Consider the following 12,402-nt stretch of genomic DNA (forward strand, 5'->3'; position numbering starts at 1 on the left):
CCCTCTCTCTCCCTCTCTCTCCCTCTCTCTCCCTCTCTCTCCCTCTCTCTCCCCCTCTCTCCCCCTTTCTCCCCCTCTCTCCCTCTCTCTCCCCCCTCTCTCCCCCTTTCTCCCCCTCTCTCCCCCTTTCTCCCCCTCTCTCCCCCTCTCTCCCCCTCTCCCCCCCTCTCTCTCTCTCTCTCTCTCTCTCTCTCTCTCTCTCTCTCTCTCTCTCTCTCTCTCTCTCTCTCTCTCTCTCTCTTCTCTCTCTCTCTCTCTCTCTCTCTCTCTCTCTCTCTCCCCTTTACTCTACCCCTGTCCTCTCTCCCGCAGCAACCCCCGCTCTCACTCTCACCCTGCTCCCTTCTCTTTTTCTTTCTCTCTACATCTCTTCCTCCCCCCTGCCCCCCTCTCTCCCCCCCCCCCTCTCTCCCATGCCCCCTTTCTCTCTCTCCCCCTGCTCCCCCTCTCTCTCCCCCAGTAGATGCCCCTCTCTCTGGCGGTTAGCTTGGCCAAGAGGTGACACTACCCTGCACGTTGTGTTCCCTGCAGTAACTGGGTCACAGGCTGCGCTATATAACTCTGAATGAGGCCGTCTGACAGCTAAAGAGACTGATGCCGGGGGTCTGGATCCCGGGAGTGAGATTGGCGGGTGCATTTTGCGTTTAATAAACAGAAGTCGGCGTGGACTTGGGCCGGATGGCTCTCTCACTCTGCGCTAAGACGCCAGACTTGACGTGTTGGTAGGTCTCAGCCTCGTAGATGGCCTGGGCTTTCACCTCAGTCCGCGCAGTAACTCAGGGAAACTGGAAGGCTTGTCATCATTATCAGCCCAGGGTGTCTGAGCCAATGTTCCCCAGCAGAGTTGGAGGATTAGTTGTAAAATTGCAGCCATTTGTTACAGCTCTCTCTCCAGTCCTCCTCCCCCCCCCCTCAACTCCCCACCACCACCACCACCCCCCCCCCCCCCCCTCCCTCACTCCCCTGCTGCTCAAACTCATTTCACACAAACTACAGGGGTCCACTAACGTTCAGAGCCTGTCCTGGAAAATTACTGCCGGCAAGCGGGAACAAGATCACTGGTTGTTACATGGGGAGAGTGCAGAAGTCCACATCACATAGAACAGAACAGCACAGGAACAGGCCCTTCGGCCCACAATAAGCCTCCTCTCCACACCACATAGAGCATGGAGCAGTTCAGCACAGGAACAGGCCCTTTGCCCCATGCTGTCCCAGCCGAGCATGAGGCCAAGACCAACTCTCCTCTACCTGCACATGATCCATATCCTCCCATTCCTTGCTTATCCACATGCCTTTACAATATCCTCTGAAACACCACAATCTTATATGCCTCCATCACCACCCCTGGCAGCATGTTCCAGGCACCCACCACTGTCTCTGTAAAACAAAAACTTTCCCAAAACGTTACCTATTCCTTTTTTTGCCTGACCCGCTGAGTTGCTCCAGCTTTTTTGTGTACATCTCCTTTAAACTTGTAAAAGCTATGCCCTCCGGTATTTGACATTTCCATCCTGGATGAAGGCTCTGACTCTCTGCCCTATCTAAGCCTAATGATTAGATATACTTCTATCAGGTTTTCCCTCGAGCCTCTGGCGTTCCAGAGAAATCAATCCAAGTCTGTCCAACCACTCACTCCCTGTCACTAACAGCCCCCTAAACCAGGGCATCAATCTGGTGAACCTCCTCTGCACCCTCTCCAAAGCCTCCACATGCTTCCTGCAATGGGGTGACCAGAACAGCACTGAATACTCCAAATGCAGTCTGACCAAACGCCTGTAAAGCTGCCTCCTATACTCAATGCCCCGACCGTTGAAGGCAGGCGTACCGAAAACGCCGTCTTTACCACTTTATCTGACCCAATTAAACCCTGCACAATCAGCAAACTTCATTGCCCCCACAGGACAAATCCTTTCCAGCTGAACACTGACCCAGCGCTGTGAACATTCCCAACCCCTTCAATTAGATGTGCAGGAAGGAACTGCAGATGCTGGTTTACACCCAAGGTGGACACAAAATGCTTGAGTAACTCAGCGGGACAGGCAGCATTTCTGGAGCGAAGGAATGGGTGACGTTTCGGGTCAAAGAATAAAGGGGAGGTCATTTAAAGCTGATGGGAGAAGAAACTTTTTCACCCAGAGAGTGGTGAAGGTGTGGAATTCTCTGCCTCAGAAGGCAGTGGAGGCCAGTTCGTTGGATGCTTTCAAGAGAGAGCTGGATAGAGCTCTTAGGGATAGCGGAGTGAGGGGGTATGGGGAGAAGGCAGGAACGGGGTACTGATTGAGAGAAACCTATAAGATTATGAGAGGCGTAGAGAGGGGATAGACTATCCGAATGGCCTTCCCCAGGGTGGAAATGCAAAGATTAGAGGGCACTGCATTAAGTGAGAGGGCCAAGGTTTAATGATTACACTTTGCCAGCTTTGCCCCGAGTCCCTGTTCCCTCCCCTCCACGATGCTGCCCATTTTTCCATTGTCTTTGTTTTGTTTTTGCACCATAATGTTTTCTTTAATTTACTGAACATTTTCTTTCGTTCATTATATGATCCATGGTGTTTGCAAACCTGTTGTGCTGCTGCTGCAAGTAAAAATGTAATTGTTTCGGTACAGATGACAATAAAACACTCGTGAAGGATACAGAGTGCTGGAGTAACTCAGTGGGTCAGGCAGCATCTGTGGAGAGCACGGATAGGAGACGTTTCGGGTTGGGATCCTTCTCCACGCTGATCAAAAGGGTCTCAAGGGCTCTAAAGAAGCGTCCTGACCCAAAACATCACCGATCTGTGTTCCGTTGCCTGACCCACTGAGTTACTCCAGCAGTTTGTGTCCTTTCTTTTGGCGGCCAGCATTTTTCAGTTCCTTGTTTCTATTCTTGACTCTCGTCCCCTCATTCCCTCCTCTGACCCAGAGCCTCATCATTGAGAGGGTGGGGCGGAGGCCACTGCTGATTGGTGGATTCAGCTTCATGGGGCTGTCGAGCGCTGGAATCACGCTCACGCTACTACTGCAGGTAACACATGTTCCTCCATCACGCGACACGTGACTGCGGGTAACCCGTGTTGCTCCGTCATGCAACACATTATTGCGGGTAACCCGTGTTACATCATCATGCAACACTGCAGGTAATGCGTGTTCCTCCATCACGCAACACGTAACTGGGTAACCCGTGTTACTCCGTCATGCAACACGTGACTGCGGGTAACCCGTGTTACATCATCATGCAACACTGCAGGTAACGCGTGTTCCTCCATCACGCAACACGTTACTGTGGGTAACTCGTGTTACTCCGTCATGCAACACGTGACTGCGGGTAACCGGTGTTACTCCGTCATCCCCCTCTCTTTCCCCATCTCTTTCCTCCCCCTCTCTCTCCCCGTCTCTCTCTTCCCCTCTCCCCATCTCTTTCTTTTCCCTCTCTCTCATCCCCCTCTCTTTCCCCATCTCTTTCCTCCCCCTCTCTCTCCCCGTCTCTCTCTTCCCCTCTCCCCATCTCTTTCTTTCCCCTCTCTCTCATCCCCCTCTCTTTCCCCATCTCTTTCCTCCCCCTCTCTCTCCCCGTCTCTCTCTTCCCCTCTCCCCATCTCTTTCTTTCCCCTCTCTCTCATCCCCCTCTCTCTCCCCATCTCTTTCCTCCCCCTCTCTCTCCCCAGTCTCTCTCTTCCCCTCTCCCCATCAGTTTCTTTCCCCTCTCTCTTCCCCCTCTCTCTCTCCCACCCCCCCCCCCCCCCCCCCCCCCCACACTGACCCTCCTTCTGCCTGGTTTCAGGTCTCCTGGATGCACTACGCTAGTGTTGCGTGTGTGGTGGGGATCATCGCTGGCTTCTGCATCGGACCAGGTAGGCAATGCTGTGGGCACAAGGCCTGCCCTCTGCCCCTTAGCCACCCCGTATCGCCCCACCGCTAACCCATCACAGCCTGCAGCCCCCACCCACCCCCCTCCAACCCTCTCATGTACCTATCCAAATGTCTTGAAGAGAAGTCTGAAGAAGGGTCTTGACACAAAGCGTCACCCATTCCTTCTCTCCACGGATGCTGCCTGTACTCCTGAGTTACTCCAGCTTTTTGAGTGTCAAATGTCTTTTACATGTTGTTATAGTCCCTGCCTCAACTACCTCCTCTGGCAGCTCGTTCCATACACCCACCTCCCTCTGTGTGTTAAACAGTACAGAAACAGGCCCTTCGGCCCAACTTGCCCATACCGACCGCCATGCCCCTTCTACACTAATCCCACCTGCCCGGTTTGGCCCATATCCCTCTAAACCTTTCCTATCCATGTACCTGTCCAAATGTCCTTTGAATGTTGTTCAAGTACCTGCCTCATCCACCTCCACTGGCAGCTCGTTTCATACACCCCCCCCCCCCGAGAGTAAACGTTGCCCCATCGGGTTCCTATCAAATCTTTCCCCCCTCACCTTGAACCCATGAGCTGTGGTTCTTGATTCCCCTACTCTGGGTAAAAGACTGTGCATTTAGTTTTCTGTCCCCCTCATGATTTTACACACCTCCACAAGATCACCCCTCATCCTCCTGCGCTCCAAGGAATAGAGACCTAGCCTGCCCGACCTCTCCCTGTAGCTCAGGCCCTCAAGTCCAGGCAACATCCTCATCAACCCTGGAGTTGAATGTTGGACGCAGCAGAGAAGGCAAATTAGCAGCAGCACCTCAGGATGTTGATGTTGGCGTCTTAGGTATTTGATGCATTGGTGGTGTCCGTGAAGAATATATCACATTTACAATTGCGAAAGTATTCAGTGTAATTACATCTTTAATTGGTCTTTTCCATGGATCATTGTTTATAAACAATGATGAATCTATCTTCTCTTTTATTCTTAATGAACAGTAGCGTTCAGCACTGGGGTTACTTCCATTTTATCACATTAGCTTCTGCCATGTCATTATGCAAAAATGATGCAGATTTGGACTAAATTGTTGCAAAACTCATCCTCTTGAGTATTGGATCACATCCCTGTCTCTATCACTGTTGCAGAAGATGGGGAGGGAGCCAAACGATGGAGCACTGTATGCAGAGGACAGCTCATGTTTTCACCCTGCTCTGTCTGTCTCTCTGGTTCTCTCTCTCATTGCCCCCCCCTCTCTCTCCCCCCCCCTCGCTCTCCCACTCTCTATTCCTCCCTCCCCCCCTCTCTCTTCCCCTCTCTTTCCCCCTCTCTCTGCTCTCTCTCTCCCCCCCTCTCTTTGCCCCCTCTCACCCCCCACTCTGTTCCAGTCTCATGCTCTGTCCCCCTCATGCTCTCCGCCCCTCTCGCTCTCTCTCCCCCCTCTCACTCTCTCTCCCTCCTCTCAATCTCTCTCCCCCCCCTCGCTCCTTTTCCCCCTTCTCGCTCTCTCTCTCTCCCCATGCTCTCTCCCACCCTCGCTCTCTCTCCCCCTCTCGCACTCTCTCTCCCCCTCTGGCACTCTCTTCCCCCCCCCTTGCACTCTCTCCCCCTTCTCGCTCTCTCTCCCCCCTTGCTCTCCCCCTCGCTCCCTCCCCCTCTGGCTCTCTCTCCCCCCACTCGCTCTCTCTCCCCCCCTCTTGCTCTCTCCCCTGTCGCTCTCTCTTCCCCCTCTTGCTCTCTCTTCCCCCTCTCGCTCTCTCTTCCCCTCTCGCTCTCTCTTCCCCTCTCGCTCTCTCCCCCCCTCTCGCCCTCTCTCACTCTCTCCCCTCATTCTATCTCTTTCCCCTCTCTTTCTTTCCCTCCCTCTCTCAGGAATGCTCGAGTGAGGAGTGGGTCTGAGGGGACTCCAATCTCCTCTCAGTAAACCCCCTCCCTACCACCAGACTGGGTGCTGGGCGTATCTATTAGCGGACAGATACGATAGTGGCGTTTAAGATGATTTTGGATAAGCACATGGATATGGATTATGTGCAGGCAGATAAGACTTGGTCTTGGCATTGTGTTGGGCATGGACATGGTGGGCGGAAGGGCCTGTCCCTGTGCTGTACTGCTCTGTGGGGTTGGTGAGGGCCAGGCACTGCGGAGGGAGTGACGTTTGCAGTGTGAGGTCGGTTTCTGGTGGCCACCGTGTGGCCCGTGTGCGAAGGTCACACAAGGACCATCCACTCCTGTAACCCTCTCTCCCTCGTCCCCTCCTCCCCCTCCCACATCTCTCTCTATACCCCACCGTCACACCTCCGGCCCTCGTTCCCCTTCAACCGCCTCCTCAAACATCACCCTGTATCGCACTCCGATTAACCTTCATACCTGCCCTTCCCTCCCCAACACTCTCTCCCCCTTCCTCTCACCCTCTCTCCCTCTCTCTCTCACACCCCTCCCTCTCTCTCCCCCTCCCTCTCTCCCCACTCCCTCTCTCCCCCTCCCTCTCTCCACCATCCCCCTCCCTTCTCCTCCTCCCCTCTCCCCCTCCTATCTCTCCCCCTCCCCTCTCCCCTTCCCTCTCTTTGCCCTGCCTTTCTCCGCCCTGCCTCTCTCCCCCTCCCCCTCTCTCCCCCTCCCTCTCTCTCCCCTCCCCCTCGCTCCCCTCCCCCTCGCTCCCCCTCCCCCTCTCTCCCCCTCTCCCCACCTCCCCTCTCTCCCCCTCCCCCTCTCTCCCCAACCACCCCTCCACTCTCCCCCTTCCCTCCTTCTCCCTCCTCCCTCCTTCTCCCTCCTCCCCTCTCTCCCCCTCACTCTCTCTCCCCCTCACTCTCTCTCCCCCTCCCTCTCTCTCCCCTCCCTCCCTCTACCCCCTCCCCTCCCCCCTCCCTCTCCCCGTTCCTCTCTCTCCCTCTCTTCCCCCTCTCTCCCCCAGCGGGTGTTCCCTTCCTCATGATGGCTGAGCTCTTCATGCAGTCCCACCGACCGGCTGCCTACATCGTTGGCGGTTCCCTCAACTGGCTCTCCAACTTCACCATCGGTTTTGTCTTCCCGTTCCTACAGGTGAGTACAGGCGTGTCGGGCTGGGACACAGGGCAGCACATGTTCCATGGCCCACGCGTGACCAGGCCCTGGTCACGTGCTGGGTACAGGACTGTTACACGCTTTAACAGCCCATGCTAACCAAGTTGACATATTGGGCTCGTCCCATTTCCTACATTTGGCCCATATCCCTCTAAACCCTTCCTATCCATGTACCCGTCCCAATGTATTTTAAACACTGTGATTGTATCAGCTTCTATAGCTTTCTCTCGCAACGTGTTCCAGATACGGACTACCCATTGAGTGAAACAGTTGCCCCTGAGGTCTCTCTTAAATCTCTCCCCTCTCACCTTAAGCCTGTACCCTCTAGTGTTAGAATGCTCCACCCTGGGGAAGAGACTGTGAGGGTTCACTTTATCCATGCCCCTCATGATCTTGTCCACCTCAGTCACCCCTCAGTCTCCGACATCTACAAAGGCAAAACTCCCAGCCGATCCAACCTCTCCCTGTAACTCAGGCCAGGACTTGCACTTTGAACAGTCGAGTCCTGGACAGTGTTGTAGAACTGAGAGAACTGGGAGTCTAGGTTCACGGTTCCCTGTACATGGTGAGTCAGGTGGACAGGGTGGTGAAGAAGGCGTTTGGCACGCTTGCCTTCATTGCTAAGGGTGTTGAGTACAGAAGCTGGGACATCATGGGCTTTGGTGATACCACACTTGGAGTTCTGTGTGCTGTTCTGGTCACCCCTTTACAGTGATTAAGTTGGAAAGGGTGCAGGAGATTTACTAGGATGTTAGCTGGACTCACAGATGAGTTCCAGGGAGAGGTTTGGGAGGACAAGTGCCTTCTACCTTCTAAAGTCACGGGATTCCACAGGATCGTAGCCTCAGAATTAAAGGACATTCTTTTAGGAAGGAGATGAGGAGAAATTCCTTTAGTCAGAGGGTGATGAATCTGTGGAATCTTTGCCACAGAAGGCTATGGAGACTGTCAGTGGATATTTTTAAGGCAGAACAAGGGGCCACAGTTTAAGAATAAGGGGTAGGCCATTTAGAACGGAGATGAGGAAGAACTTTTTCAGTCAGAGAGTGGTGAAGGTGTGGAATTCTCTGCCTCAGAAGGCAGTGGAGGCCAGTTCGTTGGATGCTTTCAAGAGAGCTGGATAGAGCTCTTAAGGATAGCGGAGTGAGGGGGTATGGGGATAAGGCAGGAACGGGGTACTGATTGAGAGTGATCAGCCATGATCGCATTGAATGGCGGTGCTGGCTCGAAGGGCTGAATGGCCTACTCCTGCACCTATTGTCTATTGTCTATTGTCTATTGATTAGTACAGGTGACAGGTTTTGGGGAGTAGATTTTTTTTTACATTTAGAGATACAGCGCAGAAACAGGCCCTTCGGCCCACCGGGTCCGCGCCGCCCAGCGATCCCCACTAACACCACCCTACACCCACTAGGGACAATTTGTTTTAACATTTGCCCAGCCAATTAACCTAAATACCTGTACGTCTTTGGAGTGTGGGAGGAAACCGAAGATCTCGGAGAAAACCCACGCAGGTCAAGGGGAGAACGTACAAACTCCGTACAGACGGCGCCCGTAGTCAGGATCGAACCTGAGTCTCCGGCACTGCGTTCGCTGTAAGGCAGCAACTCTACCGCTGCGCCACCGTGCCGGAAGGAGAGTGGGGTTAGGAGGGAGAGATAGATCAACCATGGTTGAATGGCGGAGTAGACTTGATGGGTCGAATGGCCTAATTCTACTCCTATTCCTATATGATCTTATGACCTGATGATTATACTTACAGAGTTCCATTTATAATATGTACAGGTGTGTCAGTGCTTTTTAGTTCAGGTTTAATTTTAGTTTAGCGATACAGCATGAAAGAGGCACTTCGGCACAAAGTGCAAGCCGACCATCGATCACTCGTTCACACTAGTACCATCTTATCCCACTTTCTCGTCCACTCTCTACACTCTAGGGGCAATTTAGAGGCCCAATTATGTTCATAGGTTCATAAGTTATAGGAACAGGATAAGGCTATTCGGCCCATCAATCTATTCTGCCATTCAATCATGGCTGATCTATTTTTTTCCCATTCTCCGGCATTCTGCCCGCATCCCCTGACACCCGTCAGCTACAGGCCCGCACATCTTTGGGACCTGGGAGGAAATCGGAGCACCCGAAGGAATTGTGGCTTCACAATTCGCAACTCCTCAGTCCTCTTTGTTGCACACCGTCCATTTCAATCTCCGACCTTTGTCCAACCATCTGTCTATCGAAAGCCTCCCTTGCCTGTGTCCAGGTATTGCCTAATACCTGCCACACTTTGTCCCGCCTCTCCCCTCTTCCAACTTTCATCACCTCCCCCCCCCACCCCCCCCCCCCCACACTATCAGTCTGAAGAAGGGCCCCGACCCGAAACATCAACTATCCATGTTCACCAGAGATGCTGCCTGATCCGATGAGTTACTCCAGCAATTTGTGTCTTTTTTTGTTGTTGTTGTAAACCAGCATCTGCAGTTCCACGTGTCTACATCCACACCATTATATCTGGTTACACTGTTTTGTTACTTTATCTTTGTACATTATTTGTTGCGCCCTGTGGTCTGGTGTGTTTTATGCTCTCAACCCACGTACCCCACTCCCACAGCACACCCTCCCTCGGTACTGCCCCTCCCACAGCACACCGCACTCTCAGTACCGCCCCCTCCCACAGTACCACCCCCTCCCACAGCACCATCCCCTCCCACAGCACCACCCCTCCCACAGTACCACCCCTCCCACAGCACCACCCCTCCCACAGCACCACCCCTCCCACAGTACCACTCCTCCCACAGTACCACCCCCTCCCACAGCACCACCCCCTCCCACAGCACCACCCCTCCCACAGTACCACCCCTCCCACAGTACCACCCCCTCCCACAGCACCACCCCTCCCATAGTACCACCCCTCCCACAGCACCACCCCTCCCACAGTACCACCCCTCCCATAGTACCACCCCTCCCACAGTACCACCCCTCCCACAGCACCACCCCTCCCACAGCACCACACCTCCCACAGTACCACCCCCTCCCACAGCACCACCCCCTCCCACAGTACCACCCCCTCCCACAGTACCACCCCCTCCCACAGCACCACCCCCTCCCACAGTACCACCCCCTCCCACAGTACCGCCCCCTCCCACAGTACCACCCCCTCCCACAGTACCACCCCTCCCACAGTACCACCCCTCCCACAGCACCACACCTCCCACAGTACCACCCCCTCCCACAGTACCACCCCCTCCCATAGTACCACCCCTCCCTAGTACCACCCCTCCCACAGCACCACACCTCCCACAGTACCACCCCCTCCCACAGTGCCGCCCCCTCCCACAGTACCACCCCTCCCTCAGTACCAACCCCCCTCAGTGCCCCTCCCTCAGTACTGCCCCTCCCACAGCACACCGCACCCTCAGTACTGCCCATCCCACAGCACCACCCCTCCCACAGTACCACCCCCTCCCACAGTGCGGCACTCCCTCAGTATCGCCCTCCCTCAGTGCCCCCCCTCAATGCCGCCCACCCCCTCAGTGCTGCACCCCCCTTAGTGCTGCCCCCCTTCAGTGCCGCCCCTCCCTCAGTACCGTCCCCTCAGTGCCAACCCCCCTCAGTACCGCCCCTCCCCCAGCACCACCCTCCCTCAGTACCACCCCTCCCTCAGTGCCCCCCCTTCAGTGCCACCCCCTCCCTCAGTACCACCCCTCACAGTCCCACCCCTCCCTCAGCAATACCCCTCCCTCAGTGCCGCCCCCCCCCTCAGTGCCGTCCCCCCCAGAGTGCCACCCCTCCCTCAGTGCCACCCCTCCCTCAGTGCCACCCCCTCAGTGCCACCCCCTCCCTCAGTACCACCCCTCACTCAGTCCCACCCCTCCCTCAGCAATACCCCTCCCTCAGCAATACCCCTCCCTCAGCAATACCCCTCCCTCAGCAATACCCCTCCCTCAGTGCCACCTCCCTCAGTGCCGCCCCCCCCCTCAGTGCCGCCCCCCCCAGAGTGCCACCCCTCCCTCAGTGCCACCCCTCCCTCAGTACCACCCCTCCCTCAGTGCCGCCCCCTCAGTACCACCCCTCCCTCAGTGCCGCCCTCCCCCTCAGTGCCGCCCCTCCCTCAGTTCCGCCCCCCCTCAGTATCGCCCCTCTGTCAGTGCTGCCCCCCCTCAGTGCCCCCCTCCCTCAGTGCCCCCCCCCTCAGTGCCGCCCCCCCTCAGTGCCGCCCCCCCCTCAGTGCCGCCCCCCCTCCTCAGTGCCGCCCCCCCCCTCAGTGCCCCCCCCCCTCAGTGCCGCCCCCCCCCTCAGTGCCGTCCCCCCCTCAGTGCCCCCCCCCTCAGTGCCGCCCCCCCCTCAGTGCCGCCCCCCTCAGTGCCCCCCCTCAGTGCCGCCCCCCCTCAGTGCCGCCCCCCCCCTCAGTGCCACCCCCCCCCCCCTCATTGCCGCCCCCCCCTCAGTGCCCTCCCCCTCAGTGCCGCCCCCCCTCGGTGCCGCCCCCCCCTCAGTGCCCCCCCCTCAGTACCGCCCCCCCCTCAGTGCCACCCCTGACTCGGCTCCCTCTCTGTGTTCCAGATGTCTGCCGGTGCCTACTGCTACCTGGTCTTCTGTGGGATCTGCTGGCTTGTCTGCATCTACGTGTATGTGGTCATTCCTGAAACCAAGAACAAGACCTTCATGGAGATCAGCCAAATGTTCTCCCCCAAACTCCCCACCGAGTCTAAGCGGTCTCCCGATGAGCTGCAGCTGACGAGGTTCAGTGGATACGGAGCGCTGGAATCTAATTCTTCACTTGTCGAGAGTTCCAGGTGTTTCTAGCAAGCAGCGTCCACGGGCAGATTGGACGCACTGACAGGTCACATCTGCTATTCTGTTTCATGCTGTTGAGGCGTTAATTTCATAAGGTCAAAAGTATAGGAGCAGAATTAGGCTATTCGGCCCATCAAGTCTACTCCACCATTCAAACATGGCTGATCGATCTCTCCCTCATAGCTCAGCCCATGTGTACCAACCTGACCTGCTGGTTGCTGGACACTTTAATTCTCCGTCCCATTCCTACACAGGCCTTTCTGTCCTCGGTCTCCTCCATTGTCAGAGTGAGGCTAAGCCTAAATTGGAGGAACAGCATCTCATATTTCGCTTGGGCAGCTTACAGCCCAGTGGTATGAATATTGATTTCTCTCACCTCAGGTAGCCCCTGCATTCCCTCTCTCTTTATCCCTCCCCCACCCAAGTCGCACTAGCTTCTGGTTTTCACCCTACTAACAGCTTACAATGGCCTGTTTCCTTTATCGTCGTTACTTTTCTGCATATCTTTCATTCATTGTTCTTTATCTCTCCACATCACCGTCTATGCGCAGCGGTAGAGTTGCTGCTTTACAGCGAATGCAGCGCCGGAGACTCAGGTTCGATCCTGACTACGGGTGCTGCACTGTAAGGAGTTTGTACGTTCTCCCCGTGACCTGCGTGGGTTTTGTCCGAGATCTTCGGTTTCCTCCCACACTCCAAAGACGTACAGG

General features: G+C 55.7%; 1 protein-coding gene across 2 annotated transcripts in view; it reads left to right on the forward strand.

Moving 5' to 3' along the window:
• The window catches only part of LOC144600903 (solute carrier family 2, facilitated glucose transporter member 5-like), a 39,873-nt gene extending 27,688 nt beyond the window's left edge, over window positions 1-12,185 (forward strand). For both annotated transcript variants that reach the window (XM_078412790.1, XM_078412791.1), the window contains 4 exons: window positions 2,905-3,006; window positions 3,763-3,832; window positions 6,750-6,877; window positions 11,459-12,185. In XM_078412790.1, the coding sequence (XP_078268916.1) occupies window positions 2,905-3,006; window positions 3,763-3,832; window positions 6,750-6,877; window positions 11,459-11,701 (543 nt within the window). In that variant the 3' untranslated portion in view covers window positions 11,702-12,185. The remainder of the gene's footprint in view (window positions 1-2,904; window positions 3,007-3,762; window positions 3,833-6,749; window positions 6,878-11,458) is intronic.
• The last annotated feature ends 217 nt before the right edge of the window (window positions 12,186-12,402 follow it).

Source organism: Rhinoraja longicauda, chromosome 16 (genome assembly GCF_053455715.1).
Source record: "Rhinoraja longicauda isolate Sanriku21f chromosome 16, sRhiLon1.1, whole genome shotgun sequence".
Taxonomy (NCBI): domain Eukaryota; kingdom Metazoa; phylum Chordata; class Chondrichthyes; order Rajiformes; family Arhynchobatidae; genus Rhinoraja; species Rhinoraja longicauda.